The sequence below is a fragment of the Tenrec ecaudatus genome, chromosome 1 (assembly GCF_050624435.1).
Source record: "Tenrec ecaudatus isolate mTenEca1 chromosome 1, mTenEca1.hap1, whole genome shotgun sequence".
In the NCBI taxonomy this organism is placed as follows: Eukaryota; Metazoa; Chordata; class Mammalia; order Afrosoricida; family Tenrecidae; genus Tenrec; species Tenrec ecaudatus.
Window position 1 is genome coordinate 60383969 of NC_134530.1, and position 24611 is coordinate 60408579.

A 24611-nucleotide genomic window follows, 5' to 3' on the forward strand; every position below is an offset into this window, starting at 1 on the left:
ACTTCACCTCCAGGCTTGAGTTTTTTCTTGAGTTCTTTCAGTTTAAGATAGACTGAGCATGTTTCCCCCTTTTGGCTCTGTAATTCTAGGTCTTTGCAGATTGCACTAGAAATATTTTACTCTGTCTTCTTGAGCTGCCCTTTGAAATTTCTGTTCAGCTCTTTGACCTCATCATTTATTTCATTTGCCTCAGATACCCGATGATTAAGAGCTAGTTTCAGAGTCTCTTCTGACCTCTACTTTGATGTTTTCTTTCTTTCGTGTCTTTTTAAATGACCTTTTGCTTTCCTCATGAGTGAAGTTTTTGATGTCCTCTCTCCTTATTGAAGTGCTCAATAATTGGTGGGTAACTCTCTTATTACTAAAGTGGACGGGACCCAAGCCATGGACATGGAATAGGAGGTAAAGACCTCCACACACCGCACAGCAGGATGTGCTAAACGGCATAGTACCCGCCCACTGGGTGGGTGGGAGGATGACTACAGGCATTGGTAGGCATCACAGTGGACTTGGAACTGGGTTGGGGAGGAAGGAAGAGGGTGTGGGAATGCTGCAGAGCAGATGTGGGTAAGGCGGAGGGAGGTGGGGAGGCAGTAAACTGGTCTGATCAGTGTGTTTGACTATATGCCCTTTAAGCATGTTTGAACTCTGAGATTCTGTGTCTAAGGGATGTGGGTACAGGCATGGGCAGAGAAAATTTGAAAGGAGAAGTGGGAATATATACATATGTCGGGCCATCTGTCAGCTTCATTCTAACAAGAGCAATTATATCACAGATCTGAAATAGACAGATTTAAAAGTGACATGTGCATCTGTATTTGACCTTAGGAAGATCTGATGGTCCCAAGGGCTCAAATAGAAAGTAAATGTTTAGAAAATGAGGATAACAACATATATACAAATATGCTTGATACAATTGATGTACTGAATGTTACAAAAGCTGTAAGAGCCCCCAATAAATGATTTTTAAAAACCCAAACAAACAGGATGGTTGGGTCAGCCTGCTTGCCCAGCATCTGCTGGCCCTCGACTGCTGGTGTGATTCTCCCATCCACCGTTCACTCATCTTCCCTTTCCTTCCAGGAGTCCCCTATCTAGTGTTCACCTCCATGCTGGTGGCTCCCCAGGCTTGAGCTCCCGCTCAGCCATCTCCCTGGGCACCCGACCCATCTATCTCACTACCCCTGGGAAGTGCCCCCCAGTAACTCCCAGAGGATGCACCTCAAATTCACCCTGCTTCAGAACAGGGTTCATCATTGTCTTCCCAAACCTGCTTCTCTTCTGGAATTCCCAGTCGTGGCAAACACTCAATCTCACTGAACAAGTCTGATCAAGTCATCACCCATCACCCTGCCGAGTCACTGAGCCGTGTCATCCTAGTGATCACTACTCTGCTACCTCCCAGTGTGGACCTGATCATTTGGAGCCTGGTGCATCATAGGAGCCTCCTACCTGGTTCCCAGGCTCCCTCTCGCCTACTCTAACCCATTCTCCCTTCTGCTGCTGACGAGACTCTTCCAGATTTATCAGACCATGCCCCTTGTGTTCAAAACCCTTCAGTGTTTCTCTGCAGCCCGTTTGACAATGTCCCAGTTACACTCCACTGCTTGCGGGCCTCCTCCTGCACAAACACTGGTCTCTTGTCTTCAGTAAGATGGTCCTCGGCCCGGGGTGTCATTCTTAGCCCCGCCTCCTTGCTTTCCATTGGCCTGGTGAGAACCTACTTCCGTTGAAAGCTACCAGATCCTCTAAGAAGGTTTTGCTGATTCTCTTGTGCCCTCTCTGTGAGGCACCTACTGCAGTCCCTCCCCTTCTCTGCAGAGTTCCTGGAGGGCAGGAGCTGGGTTTCCTATGGAGAAAACACAGGCTCACCATGTCACTGAGCTGTAGGCCAGCCCTCCCCCTGCTCCCCAGGGTGACGGCAGGACTCCAGTGGTGAGGAGGGGTTCCCTCAGTGAATGTGGTCAAGAGCCTTGGCAATTGGCTTGAGGCGTGCCCTAGGTGTGTACACCGAATGAGTACACCTGCGCTCACTCGGCTCTGCATGGCCTTGTGATTCACGGCAGGGCTTCCAACTGGTTCATTCTGGTTTGGCTCCCCTGCGCAGAATTTGGCTTTCTACCCCAGAGATTCCTTGGTACGAACCCGCTAGGGAGCTTGTGAGATTATTACAGATTTTGATCCCATGGCTCTAGGATGGAAAGGCACGCTCTTAGCAGAGGGTCAAACTGGAAAGAGGAGGGCTAAATCTGTAAGGCGGGGACACTGGCAGAATGCTGAGGCAGCCTGCCTGCAGGGGTGGGAGAACCAATGCCCTCTGGCCACCCCCACCCCCCATTCATGAGGAGCTTTCACCAAGTCTGGGAAATGCCCGAGGTCATTCATTCCATTTCCCAGACTCTTGAAGCCTCCTGGTATGTGCGGTATGCTGAGGAATCTCACACTTATGTCCCAGGCCTGGTCCTCTCCCCAGGGCTCCGGATCCCAGGGTTATTATTTGGGTTGCATCTAGCTATTGGTACTTGGGTGTCTCACAAGCAAGTCAAACTCAAAGAGATCTATTAATTTTTCTACCCAAATATTCTTGCCTGATCTCAGTAAAGGGCAGCACTTCCCCCAAATCTCTTTGTCAGTCTTGCTGGTCTTGCCCAGAGGCACATTCCACATGCTCTCCACCTCCGGTCCCTAATCAAGGCACTCATCCATTGCTCACGTAGAGTTCTATATTTGTTTCCTAGGTGCGCTCCTGCCTTCACCCCTGCCCCATACAGTTCATCTTCAGAACACAGATCAAATCACACTACTGACTCCGTGCTCTAAAATACTCACTCTCTTCTGTTTGCCCTTAGAGTAATCTCTAAGTTCTTACTCTGGTCGAAAGTTAAGACGGATGGTCAGCGTGTGTGTTTACGAACAGCATCTGTTCGGATCAGCCAGTGTTGTTAAATCGGCTTTGAGGGTCACTCCTGCCTGTCTGGTCCTGCCTTTGAGCCGGCTGTCCCCTCAACTGAGATGTGCTTCCCTGAGATCTCTGCAAGGTGCATTCTCCTCAGAAAACCTCTCCTTGACTCCAGCTCTACGGAAAACCCATCAAACTCACTGCCATGGAGTCTATTCTGACTCATAGCGAGCCTATGGGGCAGAGGAGAACTGCCTCGGTGGTGGAGTCAAACTGCTGGCCTTGTGGTTAGCAGCCCCACTCGTAATACTACGCCACCAGGGCGTCTCTAACTCTACAGGTGGGCTCCAAGCACGGTGTGGGAAAAGTCCGTTATGTCTCCATTCCGTTTCTTCATGAACTTCTTGGAGGCCCCTGATACCATGTAAACCGATGGTGTTCAACATAGCCAATCAAGGGTGGTCATCCCAATAGTTGAACTGAATTAAAATGAAAAATCGAGTGGCTCAGTTAAACTCACTCGATCTCCAGTGGTCACATTTCCGCATATGGCTAGTGACAGCACAGACACAGAACAGCCTGTCATCACAGGAAATCCTACTGGCCAGTGCCGGTCTTCTGGTCGAAAGCAACATCCCTACCTAGCTGCCCTCTATACCTTTACCCTATAGGAAAAGTTACCAGTATATGAAAATAACGGACGTCACCTGCCTCTTGCTAGCGGTGTAGAATCTTTCAGGGCAGGGACTCTGTCTTGCTCACTTACCTACCACGGGCACTTAACGCAGTGCCCGGCGTGTGGAAGGGCAGGAGCCCTGCTCTGAGGAGGCTAAGGGGAGTTATGCTTGCCCATAGTGGGGGCAATGGGGAAATTGGGAGAGAAGGCCATGATGGAAGGGTGCCTGAGTGAGGATGAAGGTCCGGGAGAGGGCACATGACCTGAGGAGCTTACCCTGTAGGGAGCAACTGTGGGGGTATTCTAGAGGCTGAAGGGGGTCTGGCATGAAGATGCTTGTAAAAATCACTGGTCAGGTTTCCAAATGGAATTGGCCTTAGTGCAATTTCTGCCCGGGCCCCCGTGGATAGGCAAGGGCCATGACGTCACTGGGGCTGTTTCAGGCCATTGGGTGATGTCACAGAGAGCTCTGGCTATCAGAGCGAGGAGTTGCGTGCGTGCAGAGGTGTGACCCTGAACTGTGCTGGCTTTCTCCAGTTTGCTGCTTTTGCTCATGAAAAGCTAGGCAAACAGTTTGCCACACAGAGGGATTCTGGACAGGCAACCAGAGTCCCCTTGAAGACTGAGCTTGGAAAACCAGCCTGGACGGCACCAGTCAGTCAGTGGCCATTTATTGCCAGGGTCTGCGAGTTCAGTCCGAGTCCTCTTGAGGAAAGTTCTGACGTCTCATTGCCTGCCACCTCACCATTGAAATTGAACATGTTTTCTGGCTTACTGTAGTTGATTAGAAAAGTCATCCTAAAGGATCTTATCCTTTCGGAAGTGAGCAATCAGTCTGTCTGCTTGTGTACTTTACTCTCGCTGTAAGAAACATCCCAGCAGCCTTGAGAACGACACGATGCACAATCTCACTATTCACAAACCAAACGGGCAAACCATCTCATTTGTAAGTTGCTATTTTCTGTCGAGGTCAATGACGATTGGAGAATGTAGGCGAGGTGGAATGACGCAGCCGCTGCCACCAAGGGCTCCAGCGTGCCTCGGGAGCCTGGGCAGAACCTGGCGGTGCTTCGTTCTGCTGTGGGGGTGGGGACTGACGCAAGGACACCTGACCGTGCTCCCGTGGCCCCGTTTTTGGAAACACAGTTGTTTGTGAGGATCAGGGACACTGGAAACCCTTTTGTCTTCCTTGGTGAAGACGTACTCTATTCTGCTTTCCTGGAGTGTGTGTGCATGCACACACAAAATTTAAAACGTTCAAGACAGTGTCTCATGCGAAGTAAGCCTCTCTCCTGTGCCCGCCCTCCTCCTCGTTCATGCCCCCGAGAGGCAGGAGCCATGGCCAGTTGCTGATGTCCCCGCCCGCAGTGCTCCGGACTCTCCCTACACAAGCGGACGCACAGACACCAGGAGTCCTGCACTGGAGTCATGGCGAAGCACATTCCAGCTGTCTGTTTTGCTTTGTACATCTTATCATACATAACATGTACTGAGTAGGCTTATCAGTAATGTCTTCAACCCTCAGAGACACAGAGACCAGATTTATAAAGATACGATGTCAACTGAAAAAGAAAAAAATGAGGTGTTTGACTTATATCAGAACCAACTTAGGACAGAGTCCTAGGAGCGGAACCAGGTCATAAATTGGGGACAAACGTACTATACACGCTGCTTGAGTTCCCGTAATTCTGACAGGCTCTGAGTTAGGAAGTATTATGTCCATTTTTCGGACGAGGAAACTAGGGCTAAAGAGAGGTTCGTTAGTTTTCCCCAAGGTCCTGAAGCTAGTGCTGGTGTTTAAACACAGTGTCTGGCTCCAGAGCCTGGGTTATGATATCATCCCTCTTTCCCCTTTCGGCTTGCTACATTGTGGGAAGGAACCCAAGTGCTTTCCCAGAGACAGGCCCAAAATAGACTCAGAGGGCATTTTAAGAAGTGGGGGTGGAATGGGCATGCTGGAAGGAGATGGGGTAGCTAGGAGGCCAGAAGCCCCCAGGACCTGGTGACAACAGAAATGGGAAGGGAGGGTGGGGAGAGACTGACAAGGCAGAGCCTGCTGACCCTGGAAGTGATTAGACAGGGAGGGGGCCTAAGGGGCCTAGGTCTGAGCTCCAATGAGGGTGGGAAGTCGAGAGCAGGAGGGCAGGGACTGCACTGGGCAGTCAGGGTAGATACAGACACCGACTTGCAGGCACGGGTGGGCCTCTGTGCAGTTTCAGTAAGCAGGTCGGGAGGCCAGGGGTGGGCGAGGGTGGGGTGGAGGTTGGACTTAGGAATCACAGGCAAAGGAACTGGTTGCCGAAGGAGTTCTCCAAAGAGCAGAACAGGATGGAAGAAGGAAAGCTTTGGACACAGGGGAGAGCAAAAGACTCCAAGATGGGAGAGAGCAGGGAGGCGACGTGGTCTGGAGACAAGAAGGCCCAAGAGAGAAGAGAGTTACATGGAGCTGGGGGGAGTGTGTGTGTGTCGGGGTGGGCGCTGGGGGAGACTTCCTGACAGTGTCAGATAAGGGAGAGGCCATGGATTTTAAGGCCTGGGAAAGACTTTGGAAAGGAACTCCGGCGGGCAGGCTTGGGAGCACACTCTCCCTAGAGTCACGAGGGCAGGGCCCTGTTTTAAAGAGGTGCAGATATAACTGGGGTGGGTGGTGGGCTGACATCACTGCCTTCGGTCCATTTCAAAACGGACAACAAAACTCTGTTAGCAGAGAGCTGATTCCCGGGGAGCCCACTGGCCAGGCAGAGCCTCAGCCCTTGCCTGCCCTGCCTGACAGTGCCTGTGGGTACCCGGCTGCCCTAGCACAGTGGTGCGGGGTGACCTGTGTACTCACTCGGATGTGCAGGTCCTGGAAGAAGATGAGGAGTGTCTGCCGGATCACCTGGAATTCCCCTGCAGGGAGACTCCCGTAGACCTGCCGAAGGCAAAGCAGCAGGCCCGCTTCACTCTCCCACGTGGGACGGATGAGAGGGGTGCACAGGCAGGGGGCAGGGGGCAGAGGGCAAGGCTAGGCAGGCATGGGCATGGGGAGGGGAGCCAGGTAAGCTGCAGGGGGAGGAGGGGGGCCAACACTCAGGTGCTGGGACAAATGGACCACACCCCACCAGGCAGGGACACGCTCTCTCTCTTCCACTCCCCCAGAAGCCTGGAGAGACTACTGCTTGAGATCTTGCAGAACCCAGCGCCAACTCCCTCTCAGAGAGGCCCGGAGAAAGGGCTCCGTTCTACGCCTCTGCCTCCCCAGACAAAGGAGACCACGGGGGCAGAGATGGCAGTGCCTATTGCAATACCCTTGCTAAGCAGCTCTGGTGACGTAGTGGGTTAAAGCTTGGGCGGCTAACCCCAAGGTGGGCAGGTCACACCGTGTCGCCGCTCCGAGGGAGGAAAATGAGGCTGCCTTGCTCCCACAGGGGTGGATGTACAGTCTCAGACACACAAGAGGGGGCTGCTATGAGTTGGGCTCCACTCGACGGTAGTGGGTGTTATGACCCATTTGGGGTAGACCCTCGTAGAGGTTGAGAACGTTCTGGCAGACTTTGCCATCCCTTGTTCTAGCCTCGCCGCCGTGAGGAATGGGAGCACGTGTCGGGGGGTGGGGTGGGGGGGGAGGTTGCCGGGGCACTCCTTACTTCAGTCAGCAGCCGGAAAGTCTCATCCACCTGGTTCAGGATGGCTGGGGAGTCCTGGATGAAGTCCTTGATGGCATCTAAGTGATTGAACGTGACCAGCAACATGTCCTTGGGACGGGGACACAGCAGGACTTGGTATTTGAAGGCCATAGTCATCAGGTCATAGAGCTGTCAACCCACACGTAAAAACAGACACAACGAACAGTCAGCCAAGCATTTCCTGGAGACCAGTCTGGCTGAAAGATAACGCTGGAGTTATCAGCCAGACCGCAGCATTCTGACAGCTGAGGCAGACGGTCCTACTTCAGTCCAGACCGCAGGTGTGAACGGGACATTCCTGGGTAAACGAGGACTTCTGGTCACCTTATGTACATCGCTGGTGGGGCACATGGGGAACCATACTGGCAACTGTGAGGTCGGGGACTAGGAGAGGAAACCCTAATTCAAGTCCTACCTTTGCCGCTGACTTGTATGAGCCAAAGAGTCCTGGTGGCATCGTAGGTTGTTCGTTGGGCTACTAACCTGAAGGTCAGCAGTCGGAAACCACCAGCCACCCAGTCGGAGAAAGATAAGGCATTCTACTCCGGTACAGAATTCCGGTCTCAGACACCTGCTGGCGCAGTTCTGCTCTGCCCTGGAGGGTCACACTGAGTCGGAGTCGAGAATGGGCTCATTGCAGTGAGCTCTGTATGGCCCTGGTCAAGTCTTTACACCTTCTCATCACTAAGCACGGCTCTCTAACTTCTCAACCTAGCAGAATGAATTGCCGAGAGGAGATGACGAGGATAAAGCTTATAAACCCACAGAGGGGGGAGGGTCAGTGTAAACGAGGACCATCTTAGTAACATACAGTGGCCACTTTGGAAAGCTCCCAGCAGAGTAGCCAGTGACAAGCCAGGCTGTGTGGAAAAGGCATGCTAGCTCAGGGAGCAGCGTGTGCAAGGGCCTGGAGGCAGCCTGCAGAGAAGGGCACTGGTGTCGGAGTGAGAAATAGCGTTGGCTAAGTAGGGTCGGGTTAGACTATCCAAGGTCTCAGGGAGACAAGGCAAACGGCTTTGGGTTAGATGTGGCAGGAATGAGGCGCTGCGGAGGTTTCCTGAGTGGATCCGAGGGCTGACTAAGAGAGCTGGTCAGGATGAGCTGGGGGAGAAGTGGGGAGGGACGGGAGTCGGGGCATTAGCTAGCTATCCCTGGGCTTCCAATAGGTTGGAATGAATGAATGCATGAATGCATGAATGAATGAAAAATGCTGTTGGCAACATCTGGAGTGAAGCCGTGGAATAGGGAGGGCAGGGACCGGGCAGGCAGGCAGAGCATGTGATATTTAGAAGGAAAAGCTGTCTGTCAGCACGTGAGAACTACCTGGGGAGGTGAAGGTGAGAGCCTGGGAGAAGGCTGGGGCTGCTGACGGAGGCAGGGATCCAGGGCACAGAGTACCAGAGGAGCCGGGTCGGGCAAGGAAAATGTGCAAACATCAACTCCACCCATCTGAGGGTGCCAAGCACGCACATGTCCGCGACCTCATTTGATCTCACCCAGCTTCACAAAAACTCCGAGAGGTAGGTGTGATGGTCCCGAGTTTACAAGCAAGATGCCAGTGAGGGGCGGGGTGCAAGCTGACTCAGGTGGTCGGATTCTGCAGCCCTGGTTCAGACATTCTGCACAATTCCATTTCTCCAGCCTCCGCTAGACCCCTCCATTCAGAAAGGGACAGACAGACAGGCCTTTATGGGAGGGGAGGGGAGTGGATGAGGCTGGCTGGGTCTAGTTGAGGAGAGAGGCAGATTTGAGAGCCCACCACCATTAGGTGCTCATGTGTAAAGGGCACCCTGCCTCAGGAGAAAGGATTACACCGGGTGTAACATGAAGAAATGAAAGTTCAGAGATGCTTAGGTTGTTCAGGGCTTCACAGCTAGGGGCCGGGGCAGGGAACACTTTCAGGCAAGATGGTTTCTGGATTTAGAACCCAGGAGCTTTTTTATTTTAAAAGATGAGATATTATGGTTTATTTATTTATTTTATTAGTATTTTTATTAATTGTTTTATTGGGGGATCTTACAGACCTCACATTACAATCCATACATCAATTGTAACAAGCACACTTGTACATATGTTGCCATCATCATTTTCAAAACATTTTCTTTCTACTTGAGCCTTTGGTCTCAGCTCCTCTTTTTTCCCTTCCTTCCCCCACCCTCGTGAACTCTTGATCACTTGTATATTGTTATTTTCATATCCTACACTGCCCGCTGTCTCCCTTCCCCCACATCTCTGCTATTCGTCCCCCTCGGGCTGGTGGTAGGTAGCTAGAGATCCATCATGGGATCGAGAACCCAGGGTTTGTGATTCTACACTCTGTGCCCCTTTTCTATGAGAAAGCCCGGGTTTCCGACAGGCTGAGGGCAAACGAAGGTCAAGTGGGTCAGAGAAGACAGCGAACGTCCGTCGAGCGTCTACTCTGCGGCAGGCCTCAGTGCTTCTCCCTCTGTAGACGTAGCTCTAGCTCTACCCACACATCTATACTTCTGTCTCTCTGACACGCATACACATCATAGATACAAATTTCTCACTGAATCCTCCTCACAACCGATGGCCTGGCTGTCACTATCCCCATGTTATACAGCGGACGGAGCCCTGCGGAGGGAAAGCATCTTCCAAATTCAGTGCCAGGAGGGAAGAGGATACTGTTCGAGGCAGTCTGTCTGCCTGAGCTTTGCAGCTCCTGCAGCGGGTAAGCACTATGCACCCGTAGTGCCCACAGTTGGGCCTCGGCATTTTTAAATCATAAAAAGTCACCGGCTGGAGGGACTTGAGAGGCGTCTCTCTCGGTAACTCGGGCCCACACTTGATTCGGACTTCCTGAGTTTGCAGCCTGCCACCCATCTCCCAGGACCCTACCCCGGACATGAAGCTGTCGTTCCTCTTGGCCCAGGGGCCATTTTCTCCGACTTTGCTTATCTCAGGAGGAGTCCTGGCCAGACCTTTTGTAGTCCGGCCCTCACTCGGGTTTTGTCTGGTCTTATGTCAACAGAGACAGGGCTAGGGGATGCGGGGAGAAAGGCCAAAGAGGTGATGTGCCGTTTCCATCATATCTAACTTTCCACATGTCTCCTCTTGGAGTCCTTGGCCTGGAGACCCTGGATGAGGCAGCGCTTGCCAGGATGCTCCCCTGTAAACTTACTACTCTCCCCTCTTTCCCAGACTGCTCTTTGGAAGGAAGTCACCTCAGGACCGGGGTTCTGCCTGCTTGAGGGAGGAGTAGCCTCATACATTATTTGGGATTCTTCCGTGCAAGACATCGGTCTGTTCCCTGCCATGTCTCTATTATGAATTATTAGTATTTTATAAATTTGAGAACTCCAATCATTTGTTGCCCAAAGAAACAGATATATTCTTGTTCTACAGACTGAGCGCTTTCCTGTTCGCTTTCTAGAATGCCTGCGTCTTCCTTATGCAGAGCTGGGATTTGTTCAGGAAAAAGCGGAGCTGAAATCCCGAGAGCTGAGCGCCTGTGTGGGGCCCCGCTTACTGACACAGGCAGAAGATCACCAGCACTACTGGCAGGTGGGGTCCCCTGAGCCTCGGGGGGGTTGGTGTGGATTGATGCCAGAGGTCCTTCCCAACTCCAAACTCCACAATAACTAACACTGACCTGGGCCAGCCCTTCGCAAGGTACCACCGCCTGGGCCATCTCACTGGACCCCTGTCTGCGATCCCCACCACAAGGTTGGAGAACTGCAGGGAGGAGAGCAGGGCGAGGCACCGCCCACTCACCTTGTCCATGCTAGCCTGGTTCAGTCTCATGATGGACGCGTGGGCCAGGCGGTCGTAGACTGTCCTCAGGGCCTTCTTGGAGTACATTTCTTGGGGCTTGAATAATTCCTCCATGAACTTCCTATTGAACATGGTGGAGATGATGTCGTTCAGAACTGTGGAGACAAGAGAGGCTGTGGCTGAGCAAGGCAGCAGGGGGCACTGGACTCCGAGTTGCCGGGGGCACCCCTTCCTCTAGGAGGGCTGGGCAGTCAGCAGTGGGTGCTGCTCCCTGGGGAGAACACAAAGGTGACCCGGTAGGAAGCAGGTGGGGGACAGACAAGAGCATTTCAGGGCAAGCCTAGAGGATGACAAGGTACGACTGTGTTGTGTCTCAGAGGTCAGAAGCCCGCTTTACACACATACCCTCTCATTTGTCAGTCAGGAAAATGTTTCTTTCTTTTTCTTTTTACAAAGATTCCCATGGCATGTTAGATCATATCTTATCCTAAAATGGGGAATAGCATCCATTTGTTTCAAAAATTAACCGGCCCAAACTATTTTTACTTAAAGTGGCGTTTTGGAAAAATAGGACCAATAATGGTAACAGGCTCATCTTTTGCAGCATGGTTTCTGGAAACACATACGTGTACCCCCTGGGGAGAGGGTGAAACACTTTCAGTGTGCACACAGAGTGTGTGCTTCCTATGAGCCCCACTTTAATGCCCACATCGATCGAGAAGATTGCTATGAGGCTGGAGTGAGGATGGCGCAGGTGTGAAAACGCCCTCCGGTCAGGGGACAAACCCCCATGACCGCCATGGAGCATGTGTGTGTTCAGACTCACAGCCTCTAGAGGGCAGAGTGGGGCTGCCCCTAGGTTTCCGAGGCTGTAAATCTTTATGGGAGCAGACCTCTCATCTCATCTTTCTCCCTACGAGCAGCTGGTGTGGTCAAACCACTGACCTTGGGGTGAGCGGCCCGACTCGTAACTCCCTTCCCCACAAGGATCCTCAGAGGACAGAGGTTCCTGAGAAGTATACAGCTCCAAGTGTCTTGTCATTCTGGGGCTGTGTTATTCAGTTGGAGATTTTGTGATAGTCAAATAATCATTAGTTGGTGGCTTGGAAAACCTTCGGGCACGAGAAAGAGGAACCAGCCTGTTTGCACACAGCCACAGGCGAGAGGATGTATGGACGCTGAGGGTGTCCATTCACCATCATTAAACAAAATCGGGGACACAGGAGGTTATTCTGAAAGCTAGACACTCCTCTTTCTTTTGCCTGACCCGAGGGACGTGCAGGGTGATGAGCCGTGGCCAGGGAGCACAGGGAGGCGATTACTTCAGGCCCCTTTGCTATTGAGAGAAGAACGCAGAGGGCTCCGGCAGGACTCTAAAGCCTCTCCAAACGTTTCTGAGGGGAGGGGGCGGGGCGGGCTTATGTTGCAAAAGGAAGGGAGGGCCACAGATTATCCCAGAAAAACGAATCTGGACTTCCTTCTGGAAGGGACGGATTCCTGCTGGGCCTTTGGAGTCTATGCTTGTTCCCACGATTGCACAGTGAGAAGGAACTGTGCCGTCTAGTGGCGCAGGACTTCCCTCGGATCTGACTGTCTCAAGGCACCGCAGCTTGCTTCGGAGGGCACTGACATTTCCCCGCGGCAGACAGCTCGGAGACACGGGTGGCTCTCCCAGGGTGGCCTCTTTCGGGGCCCTTCTCCTTCGCCCTACAACAATATGAGCCTGCGGTCACTGGGGGTCTAACATCTTCCTGACCACCAATAAGACCCCATCCCACTGTTACTGCGTCGGTGCCGACTCACAGCGACCTATAGGATGGCGTGGAACTGCCCCTGCGAGTTTCGAGGCTGCAGCTTTTTTTTTTTTTAAGACTGTAACTCTTTGCAGTCTTTTCCCCGCAGAGCGGCTGGTGGTTTCGGACTGTGGACCGTGAAGTTATCAGCCCACCGTGTGACCACGACACACCGGGGCTCCCTCTCTCCCTGCAGCCCATACAAGATGCAGGATTTGCAAGGCACGTGTGCTCTCCCACTCTCTGCCATCGAGTCAATCTGGTGGGATGTCCAGCTCTCTCCTGTGGAGCTGCTGGTGGTCTTGAACCGCTCACCTCACAGCAGCCCAGCGCATTGCCGCTGTGCCACCAGAGTCCCCTAGGTACCATGAAAAAACCACATGGTCAGGCCTCACAAGGGAAGGGCTGAAGAGTGTTCCACAGGTTCCAGTCGGCCAAGGGGGAGTGCCAAAGAGGAAAAAGCGATGCCAAGGTATGAACATGCTGCCCTGGTTAAGTGGACGCTTCCAAAGAGCCACCATTCGCCTGGGCACTGAGTCATTTCTCTGGTGTCTTTGAACCCTGAGCAGCAGCTGTGAAAATAGCTCAGACCCACATAAATCAGTTCTGAAACAAAGGACATCCAAGGTGACTGTTAGCCACTCTGAGAGAGGAAAAAGGCAAATGAAGCCTCCCCTGGGAAGTGACTACGCTATAGTCCTGTGTCCTCCCGGCTCCTTGCATAAGAGTGTTCAGAAAGATCACCAGTTGGGAAAAAGAGTTGTCCCAGAACGGGTGGCCACATGCCCCCAAGGAGGAAATGGCAGTTTGTACACGCGGCGGGGGTGGGGGGGAGGGGTGGGGAGGGGCTTGCCACTGGAGGCCCCCCCGCCTCCCACTTAATTCTTTAGAAAAAGCATGCGGGCGGGGGGGCACAATTTACTTCCCAGAGCCCTTGGCTGAGATGGGCCTGCGATGCACCACAGTACAAGGAGATGCACCATGTTACCCATTCCCCTGAGAAGGTAAACCTGAAAGCGGCTATCGCTTTAACTACACCCACTCGCCTGGTTTGGTGTTAGTTTTCCGCAGGCGAATGAGCTCTGCATCATTTTCAGGAATGCCGGAGGAGCCAGATGGGAGGATGTGGGCGCTAAAAAGAAAGGGGTGTGCTGTATGGGAAGGACCCGAGTTCTCAGTGTCTCGGGCTTCGAGGCCAAGGTTCGGCTCCTGAAGTTGGTTTCTGTTCATCATCTCTAAATGCTTAAGTTCAAAAGGGAATCCAAGCAATTTGAATACAGGACAAAAACCTTCAAAACCCAAACTTCATGCCTGAAGGCCTGCTGTGAGGTAGGAGGTGGGTCCAGTATTGTTCAAAAGAGGGTTCTGAGACCCCCATCCACATGCAGCAGGCCCTTCAACTGGGCTTTTCTTTGCACCCGGCCCGATTCTCTAACGAAAGCAATCGTGTTGCTGCCGTTAGCTGTGGCTCTGAATTCACCTGACTTTGTGAGGACATGCAGTTGGGCACCCAGGCTCAGCGAGAAAAGGGAAGAAACCCTTCTGGATGATTGCTTTGAATTCCAGCTGCTGGGCTCAGAACCGCCCCTGCATTAACCCGCCTCCCCTTCATAAGGCGCCTCGGAACTCGGGCTCATCCCCAGGATGTTGCAGTCCAAGCTCAAGCAGCTGCTGGGGGGAAGGAGTAGACGTGAGGTCTGTTTGTCTCTAATGCCTGTGTTCTTAAACACCATGGTCTGTTCTCTACTTGGCGTGGTGAGGGCATTTAAAATACTGATGATGACGTGCAGAACCTGAACCCAACTGGCAAAGGGCGGAAAGTACCCGTGACAGGTAAAGGCTGGGAAGGGCCCAGGTTACAGTCAGAGGACTCAGCAGTTTTCTCAGGTTACCTGCTAGCTTCCAGGCCAGGTACCTGTCTACCTGAGAGGTAGGTGACGAGGGAACTCGAGATCTGGCATGAGAAGGCCACACTGCATGCATGCTATCATGCCTTCTGCTCCCGGCCCTGGCAGCCATGCAGCCACATGCTTGTCTTTCTCCCAGGTGCTCAACAGAGATCTCGGCGTGCTAAGGAGAACGGCTCCAGGAGGGCTGCTCGGGTGGAAGCTCGACCCTCCTAGGGCTGGGCAGATCTGCCCCTGGGAGTTTCCAAGACTGTGACTCTTTCCAGGAGTAGAAAGCCTCCTCTTCCTCTCTCGGAGCGGCTGGTGGTTTCGAACTGCTGGCTTGTGGTTAGCAGGCCAACTTGGAACCACTATGCCACCATGGCTGCTCTCTGAAACAGCTGTCAGAGTTACCAAATAAGACCCCTACCCAGAAGTGTAGTTACTGTCCCAGCGGTCCCTGCAAAGCTGGAGAGGACCAGGTGCCTGGTCCCTCAGGTGCGGGCAGGCCATTTGCCAAAGTTTGCTGGGGGTTTTCTCCCGATGCAGCATTTCTTTCTTTCCGATAGCAGGTTTCATTGACCGAGGGGGCTTCAGGAAGTTCATGGGAAAACCCAGTCTCGTAATTCCCTGTTTTTCTTTTGCCATGAGCTTTTTGAAGCCCCTTTGGGTGTCCGTGGGAGACAAATCTATGCCTCTGTCCTTGGCTTGAGCTATCTGGTGACAAAGGACCACGTCAGTGAACCTGCGGGTGCAGACTGAACGCATGCAGCTAAGAAAGAGCGTACCTCGTTTTCTGTCCACTTCTGTCCATTCATCTACACGAAGCATATGAAAAGAAAACACCAGTTCATGAAGCAGGAAGGTCACTTATACGGAGGCTTTACAACACACCCCGTCCCATGACTTGGTCTACGAAGCCTTGTTTGCCACGTTTGCACTTCCTGTCTAACGCACACCCTCTGCCTTCCACCTGAAGCTTTGGAATGGACAAGGGATAAACAAACTCTCCACACACTACCCTTGGACCCCACCACCCACCACAACAAAAAAAGCCCTGGCAAAGCTGTGCCTTATAGAGCGTGGCCTAGCGGGGTGGGCACTCCGGAGGGCTAGCATCACTGGGGCCATCCGGAAGGACCCGAGGACCTCTGCCCCAGCGCTCCGGGAACACAGGCTCCACGGGGAGAGGGAGTCAGAGCACGGGGCTTCTTTCTGGACCGCCTGTTGTTGTTTTCATTTTTATGAATGAAAGAGTTCCGCCTTTCCAGAGTAGAGGGCACTTCTCAGATGAGCAATCTGACGGATGAATGAGAGGGGAAAAGTCAGCATTGGCCTCTGCTTCGCTTTCTTAGAGATGGGTGTGTGATTCCCACGGAACCGTGGGCCCCCTGTCAAGAAAGTTCCTGGGGCTGTACCCAGTCCGCAAGATGCTGAGAGGTGGCCAAGGAGAGGGGGGCCTTTAGCTAGACAAATTTGAGATCAGGGAGACTGTTTTTTCAATTAAAAAATGTTTTTTATTGTGCGTTAGGTGAAAGGTTACCAAGCAAGCCCGTTTCCCATTCGGTGAGGCCATTGTGTGTCCCCAGTTCTGTCTGGGTTCCCTTCCCGTCTTCCCGTCACTGCTTTCAGCAAATGCTGTCCTATTGATCTTGTTTAGTGGATTGCTCTAAGAAACTCGTTTCTCTCAGGGGCTGTTTACGTTGTGAGTCTCATTTTTGGGGTGAAAGGTAGCTTCGTGGGGGGAGGGTTTCAGTTCCAGTTGGAGAGGGGTGTCTTCGGGCCAGGAGGCCCCTTCATCCAGTCTATCTCCTCTTTGGGAACTAGCTCTTTTGTGTTCTATCCCACCTGTATCTCTCCAGGACCGTCTGTCTTGATTCCAGTCAGGGTGGAATCACCAGTAGTGGGTACCCTCTTGCTCTCCTGGCCTCAGGGCAATGTCGGTTCGTGTGGCCCTTTGGACTAGTTGCTCCTGAGTCTACAGTTTTCTTCGTTTTTCTTTGCTCCGGACGGGAAGGGACCAACAGCTGCGTCTTAGGGCTGGCTGCTCACAAGCTCTTAGGAGCCCAGCTGCCGCTCTGCAAAGCAGGATGCAGGACAGTGTGCTCCTCATGAACGGTGCTGTACCAACTGAGGCAGCCATCCCCTAAGTTGATGGCCCTTCACCCAGGGGCTATTTAGTTGTGTTTAGGAAGTCTAGAATGGAGACCTTTGGGTGGTTGAGGCCTGGTTCTGTCATGTACCATGCACCTCCATGGCTTGGAATAAGTTTCAAGTCCCTATTTCCTTAACTGTACAATGGGATCTAGTAGCGCCTCTTCTACTGGACTGCTGTGGGAATGGAATGAACATGACACTTCAGGCACCCAGCTGGCTCCCCTCCGGGCCCCACTTTCTGTACTGAAGAGGGTCGGCCATTACCCATAATGCATGAAAGATGGATTTGTTTTCCATTTAGAGTTTTTCAGTGATTCCAATTTAGAGGGGGGGGGGGGAAGCCCTAGAAAAATAAAGATTTTTTTTTTTTACACACATCTACATTAAAAAACAAAAACATTGTAACTGCTCCCTTTTGGGAACATTTGGCCAACAGACAGTTTCAGGAATGACTTCTGAAGTTTTAACCAAAGCGTGCACGCGCACACACGTCTTCAACACGCAATGCTAACAGTTGGTAGGAGAACCAGTCTGACAGCACACACAGGACCATGCCATAGCTGGGGGCAAAGGCTTTCCATGTGCCAGGTCAGACTCTGGAAAAATTCTCCCACAAGTTGATTTCCGTCTGTAGCTGTCACACCCAACAGAACTGATCCATTCAGGTCCACGTGGCTTTGAGTGGCTGGTTTTCAGAAGTAGATCACCAGGCTCTATTTTCTAGACTCTCTTCATCTGGAAGCCCCCTGACGCCCATTCAGCACAGATGGGCGGTCACTGCGCCTGAGGGACATTGGCGAGGAGCGCAATCGGGGTTTCTTCCATGGGAGATCAGAGTTCTTCCACTGAACCACAACTGCCTCCTCTCTCACAAGGAGTCACAGGCTTTGGGATAGAAAACGTCTGGGAAGCAGAACAAGAGCCTGGCCTTAAAGCAGAGGCTGGTTTGGCAGGCCCTCTGGTAGGACTTCAGAGAGGTGGATGGAGTTTCCACTGCGACCCACTTGGACGTGTGTTTGGGAATGGCGCGGCTCGCTGAGGGGTAGTGAGCGACCTGGGAGACAGACAGTAAGCGACCTGCTGTTGACAAGAAAGGACCCAGGGGCACGGAGGCACTCCCGCAGGCAATGATGCTTGGCTCCGGCAGAGGTCTCTGTGGTGCCGTGTGCGGCCAGCCTCTCCTTGGGGACGGGAGGTAAACGGTTCCCGGCGTTTCCATGATTTCTCCAGATGACTTGTTTGTGACAATTTCACTTTCGTTATATTCTGGATGGGAGTCGGGCCCAAGGGTATCCAGAGATGGCTGTTTGACTGGCACCAGGAAAATAAAAAACGGAGCCTAGCCGGCCGTTCCGTTGCTCAGGACGACCTCACCTCGTTGAAATTGCTTAGTAGCTCTGTGCCGGTGCCCTCTTCTGACAAAGGAATGAGGCCCACAAGGCCCAGCAGGGACGTGATTTATGAGGCCTTTGAAGTTGATGGAAGTGAGAGGCAGAGGCAGCTCTGATTGCTCGCCCGATAGCTGGAAACGTGGGCCAGAGCGCAGTGGGCAGCTCTTCCTCGTTGCCCCGCGGAGGGAGGGCTCCCATTCGGTTGAATGGTTAACTAGAGGCTGCATGGTGAGGGAGACGCAGTATTGGCACTGGCCTCGTGGGACGCGGGGTGGCCTCCAGGAGACCAATTAGTCGTGTGAGAGAATGAAAACATCTAGAAGAAATATGATCTCCGTCCTCGGCTCCGACAGAGCACTAGTGTACCGAGTCTGGTGTTTTATAGGCCTCTGTGCACAGGCATCTGTGCAGTGGCGCCTGCTGGCAGCCACACCAGTGCTACCTGCTGGAAGAGACAAGCGCCTCCCAGTCTTTGGGTTCTCCCTCTGCACCAGGCTTTCTCCTGGCACGAGGCCCCATCGGCCCGCTCCTTCCTGACATTTACTTGATACAATCCGTGGACATGCTGAGGTGCTTGTGTTTTTTTATTTTCCAAACCCCTCCCACGCGGACCCAATCTATTAACCATCACCAACCCACATGCTGATACAGTCCCCTCTGATCAGAGGCTGATACAGAGAGCCTCTCGGCTAAGATTGTGGATGCTGGAGCCCTTTAGCCCTCGTTCCACCAGCCGTGTGGTTGTTGGGTGCTGTCACAACAGTTCCGACTCACAGTGACCCGCTGGACGACAGCACAAAGCCCTGCCTGGTCCTGCTAGTCTGAGCTCTGGGTTGTGGCCACTATGTAACGCTGGACAAATCAGCATCTGTTTTCTCACCCGTAAAATGGTGCTGGTAACATTACCTACCTGGCTGAATGCTTGTGGGGATTAACGTGTCTAGGAGTCATAGCAAATGCCTAAAGTTGCTGCTGTCACTGGGAGGGGAGACCCGCCAGGGTTAGTGCGTTCCTGGACTAGCCTGATTGAAAGACAGGCTCTCCAGGGAATGCATACTTAGACGGGCATCTCACACGGGGTCTAACACTCAACCCAGAGCTTGGCATCCCTGAGTCTAGGAATACGAGTTCACGCTAGGGAATGTAGGGAAATCTCTCGTGCAGAATCCAGCAGAGCCAGAAGAAAGCCTATAGTTTAGAAGTCAAAGGAATCCGGGCTCTAAGCATTCACATCGCCTTGCCTAAATCTCCCTCTTGAGAGAACACTACTACTCATTACGCTAAACATGTTGCATGTTGTTAGGTGCCGATGAGTCCATTCTGACTCATGGGTACCCACTGTACAAGAGCACGCAGTTCTGCTCTGCTTGGCACCGTCTCACCATCATTATGCCGGAGCCACGGGCACACCGCTGCATTGGATACAAGATCTCATGCAATCTGACAACTTCGCGTGTTGTGAGGTGCCACCAAGTCGACTCCGATTCACAGAGAGTGACATACCACAGAACGAGACACTGTCTGGTCCTGCGCCATCCTCACAATTGTTGTGAGTGAGCCCATTCACTGTTTGTTCCCCCATTTTATGGAGAAAGAGAGGTTGCACCTCACAGGTACACAACCAGTCAAATTGTTGCGTACTGGGATCCAGATTTGTAAGACTCCAGAGACTGTTCTCTTAACAGCTCATTCACATTGCCTTTCAAGATCCAGACTATTTGTCTGAGAACATGGGTCTCGTCAGCCCACTGGTACCGTTATCCAGAGTAAAACTGCGCAACACAGGCACTGAGGACAGCAGAGGAAGAAATGGCACCATCACAGGAAACAGATCGTCATTCAACAGACCTTTACTGAGCACCGATTCACTCTGCACCAGGCACTAGGCACTCAAGTAGGGGCTACACAGACAAACACAGATCGCTTCAGGCCAATATGGCCAGTGGTGAGGTAGAGCCAGGCTGCTACGGCACTTTCCCAGGTGTGGGCACCTCCTGAAGAAGATTCTTATCCAGAATACTGCAGGGTAGATGAGAAGGATGGGCACAGGGGCATGAATGAACAAATTTCCAGACAGGATTCAGAAACAGGTTGGCATTATAAAAATGCAAAGTAGGAGGCGGGCAGTGGTGGGAGATGGGACTGCTGAGGTGCACAGAGAACAGATCAGAAAGGTCCCTGGAATGCCACGAGCTGGGACTTGGCCTTGGTCCAGGCAGCAGTGGAAGGCAGGTGATTCCAGGTGATGAATTTTAAACGTCTTACCTTTGTGGGCCTTGCCTGCGGGGCTGTGCTGGTAGGTGTATGGCTAGATTTGCACTTAGAACCTCACTGGCAGCTGTGAGCTGAATAAAGGAAGGGTATGCTATAGGGAGGTCTTTTTATTTCTTTCTGCAAGGGTCTGTAGTCAGTCACCCCAACATACTAATTGTATGCTGTTCCACGATGCTCACCTTCCCGACACGATCGCTGAAGACAAATGGGTGCATAAGCAAATGTGGCAAAGAACGCTGATGATGCCCGGCTATCAAAAGATAGAGCGTCTGGGGTCTTAAAGACTGGAAGATAAACAAGCGGCCATCTAGCTGAGAAGCAACAAAGCCCACATGGAAGAAGCACACCAGCCTGTGTGATCATGAGGTGTTGATGGGATCAGGTATCAGGCATCATCAGAACAAAAAATAATATAATTGTGAATGAGGAGGGAGAATGTGGAGTGGAGACCCAAAGCCCATATGTAGGCAACTGGACACCCCCTTACAGAAGATTCATGGGGAAGAGATGAGTTAGTCAGGGTGCAGTATAGTAATGATGAAACATACAACTTTCCTCTAGTTCTTTAATGCTCCCCCCCCCACTATCATGATCCCAATTCTACTTTATAAATCTGGCTAGATCAGAGGATGTACACTGGTACAGATAAGAACTGGAAACAGGGAATTCAGGACAGATAAACCCCTCAGGACCAATAATGAGAGTAGCTATACCAGGTGGGTAAGGGGAAGGTGGGGTAGAAAGGGGGAACCGATCACAAAGATCTACATATAATCCCCTCCCTGGGGGATGGACAACAGAAAAGTGGGTGAAGGGAGATGTTGGACAGTGCAAGACATGACAAAATAATGATAATTTTTGGATTATCAAGTGTTTGTGAGGCAAGGGGGTAGGAAGGGGAAAAATGAGCTGATACCAAGGGCTCAAGTAGAAAGAGAATGTTTTGAGAATAATGTTGGCAATAAACGTACAAATGTACTTGACACAATGGATGTATGTATGAATTGTGATAAGAATTGTATAAGCCTCCAATAAAATGATTTAAAAAAGAAAAAAATGTTGTATGCTGAATATGTATGCTAACATCTGAACCTGTATGTTTAACACAAATTGAGCATACAGTGAGTGCTGGAGAGAACGAATGTCTTAAATCAGTGGTTCTCAACCTTCCTAATGCGGAGACCCTTTAATACAGTTCCTCATGTTGTGGTGACCCCCCCCAACCATAAAATTATTTTCGTTGCTACTTCATCACTGCAATTTTGCTACTGTCGTGAATTGGGTGACCCCGTGAAAGGGTCATTTGACCCCCAAAGGGTCACGACCCACAGGTTGAGAACCGCGGTCTTAAATGGTGGCCCTATCTGCTCCTTTTACCAGAACTTTTCCTTGAAATAATGCTTTCTACTTAATCCCAGGAGGCTGGTGGAAAGCGGTTGCCGGGTCAAGATGGGAGGAAAGAAGGGGGATGGGGCTGCGTGATCATTTCTCCGGGGAGCCACGGTTTTCATCTTCGAGTGCCTCTTGGGAGTGTTTCCACGGAAAGGCTTTTGATTTTCCTATTTGTCCCCATTCTTTCAGAAGCGACACTTCTGAAATATGCCAGGCAAGCCTCAGCTCCCGAGAGACGGTGCTACGCACAGGGGTGGAGAATCTGAATCTCATCCCTAGTGGTTAAGGAGGATGGTTCAACTGACACCCAAAACATTTAGTAGGTCCTGTTGACAAGAGTGATGGCGAAATCACCTCTCCTGTTTGAAGGGATGGAGAGATTGGGGCTGGAGTCGGGGTATCAGGTACCCGATTACAGCCAATGGGGGACCTTGGCTCAGAGGGGCTCCGGCTGTAAGGGAGTCCCTGGCTGTCCCAGCGCAGTGGGTACCGGACGAGTCCGGGTGTCCCGGCGGTGGCGGCGGGGACCGGGGCCTGGGCGGGCGGGGCGCTTCTCACCTTTGCGGGCCTTGTCTGTAGGGATGTTCTGGGCCCGCAGCCGCTGGTCTAGGATGTACAGCATCTCCCCGCCCAAGTTCAAGAAGAGCAGGGGTAGCGTTCGCACGGACATGGTCGCGGAAGGGAGCGGGGACCGCGGAGAGCCCCGGTAGCCCGGAGACCCAGCGGCCGCGTCCCTGTAGTTCGGTTGCTAAGGCAACGCCGCGGACAGGAAAAATACACCAATCGGAAGGTCGTTTGGTGAGCGGTGCCCCGGATGCGGGTGCTTATTGGCCCGAGTGGCGGAGCTCGCCCAGGATTGGTCAGAGCCGGACGTGGGCGGGACCTTGGGTGTGTCTCCGAAGGACAACATCAAGCCACCTGGCTGGTCGGGGAGCGCGCCCAGTGCTGAGTCCCTCGGCCCACCGTTACCGGCTTCCCCGGCACCCCAAAGTAAAGGAAGCCCACGCAGAGTTTCTTCCGCGCAGACGCTGGTCAAGACCTGACCTTGAATTACGGCGCTGCTGTTTCCTCGCTCTGCGACCTGGGACCCGGTTTCTGTGTGCATGTGGTTGAGAGGCTACCCAGCAGAACGCGCGGCAGTCCTGCCATTCCCACGGGTACAATTCAGTGACCTTGATTACTTTTTTCCAAGTGGTGCAACCACCGCCCCACCTTTCTGATTTGGCTTTCCCCATTAATAAGTTCACCGCCCACGAAATTTCCTATCGAATCCTTCAAGTTCCTTTTGTCAATTTGATCCCATATAAAATCACACAGAAATAACATGTTCACGCATATTAGGTGTACAGGCCATTGGAGACTAAGACAGGAGGAGTTGTCCAGTGAGAAAAAGGCCTTGTTTGCTTGTAGTTCTTAAAAGACCACAGTGTCCAAGGCATTCTTTACTGTTGCTGAGGGCGGTGGATTCGTTTCAGAATCAGCCAACGGAGAGGATGGAGGAGTCTCCTAGGCCGTAATGCTAACAGCAGCAGCGTTTTCTTCCAGAGAGCCTGTGGGTGGGTTCAAAGGTGCAACCTTTCATTCAGCAGTCAAGGACGTAACCAGGGATAACCATTTTTTTTAATGTTTGAAATGAACTCATATGTCATTAAAAACTCCAAGTTGTACTTTCCCTCATTTTTCATTTAGCCACTCAGACCAATAGTTGGGCTTAAGAAGACTTCAAGGGAGATTTTTAAGGTTTAAAGATTATCTCTAGGCAAGAGTTTCACGTGTTCACCCAGTTTCCATAGCTCTAAAAGTTTAGAATGTATGATAATGTAAACTTCTGCCTTGAATTTTCATCCTTTTGATCAGGTTTCTTCTACAGAATCTTTGATCAAAACATTCAGGATTGGTGTCGGGACCATCAGTGCTCTTGGTGTCAAAGCACAGGAAGCAGTTGTTCACGGAGGCAATTAGGCACACACCCCATCCTCTCCTATTCCCGACTCATCTTCATCTGTGGCTCTTGGGGAATAGAGATCAATTGTGCCTTGGATGGCCGGTTGCAAGCTTTTAAGTCCAGGTAATAGACAGTAAACTAGGAGACAGCACAAAAGCATTCAACACATCATTAGGCCAGTCAATTGGGCTGTCCATACCCTAAATGCCTAATCTAAGAAACTAGACCCCAAGAGACAGTTGGTTGTACCTAAGCAGCGCCTGGAGGCATACTGGTTATGCGTTGGGCTGTATGTTAGGGTTCTCTAGAGAAACAAAAGCAGAACGCTAATTATATATATATACATATATATACACACATTATACAAATAGCTATATAACATAAGAAATAAACAATCTTTGAAGCAGTACAAATGGCTCAGTGCAAGTCACTCCTGTGAGATAGCTATGAGGCACTGGCAATCCTCAAATCTTGAGGACCGCTGTGTAGTCCTCTCTGTAGAACAATTCAAGCTATCTGGCCACAGGCAGCAAACAGTAAGGCAGGTCACCAATAGTCAGCCAGATGACGGTCCGACAGTCCCCAGCTCAAGAGATGTATATTCCAATAGTGTGGCGAAGCAGGTCTTAAAGGAACCTCAAATTATAGCAACATAGTCCACAGGTTAGGTGTCCCACAGGTAGTGTAGCTTGCAAATTGAGGCAAAGAACAAGCAAGGCAGCCGCACACTGGTCAGATGATCAAAGAGCAATAGACAATAAAGTTGAGGCTCACGGAGCCATTTATCTCTCCGCCCTT

At 51.8% G+C, this 24611-nt stretch overlaps 1 protein-coding gene across 1 annotated transcript in view; it reads right to left on the bottom strand.

Annotated features, from left to right (window-relative positions):
• Positions 1-22621, bottom strand: part of OSCP1 (organic solute carrier partner 1) — a 30095-nt gene extending 7474 nt beyond the window's left edge. Inside the window, exons 1-4 of the mRNA XM_075554002.1 lie at positions 22427-22621; positions 10976-11130; positions 7202-7369; positions 6406-6486 (exon numbers count right to left, since the gene is read on the bottom strand). Coding sequence (XP_075410117.1) covers positions 6406-6486; positions 7202-7369; positions 10976-11130; positions 22427-22538 — 516 coding nt within the window. The 5' untranslated portion in view covers positions 22539-22621. The remainder of the gene's footprint in view (positions 1-6405; positions 6487-7201; positions 7370-10975; positions 11131-22426) is intronic.
• Between the last annotated feature and the right edge of the window lie 1990 nt (positions 22622-24611).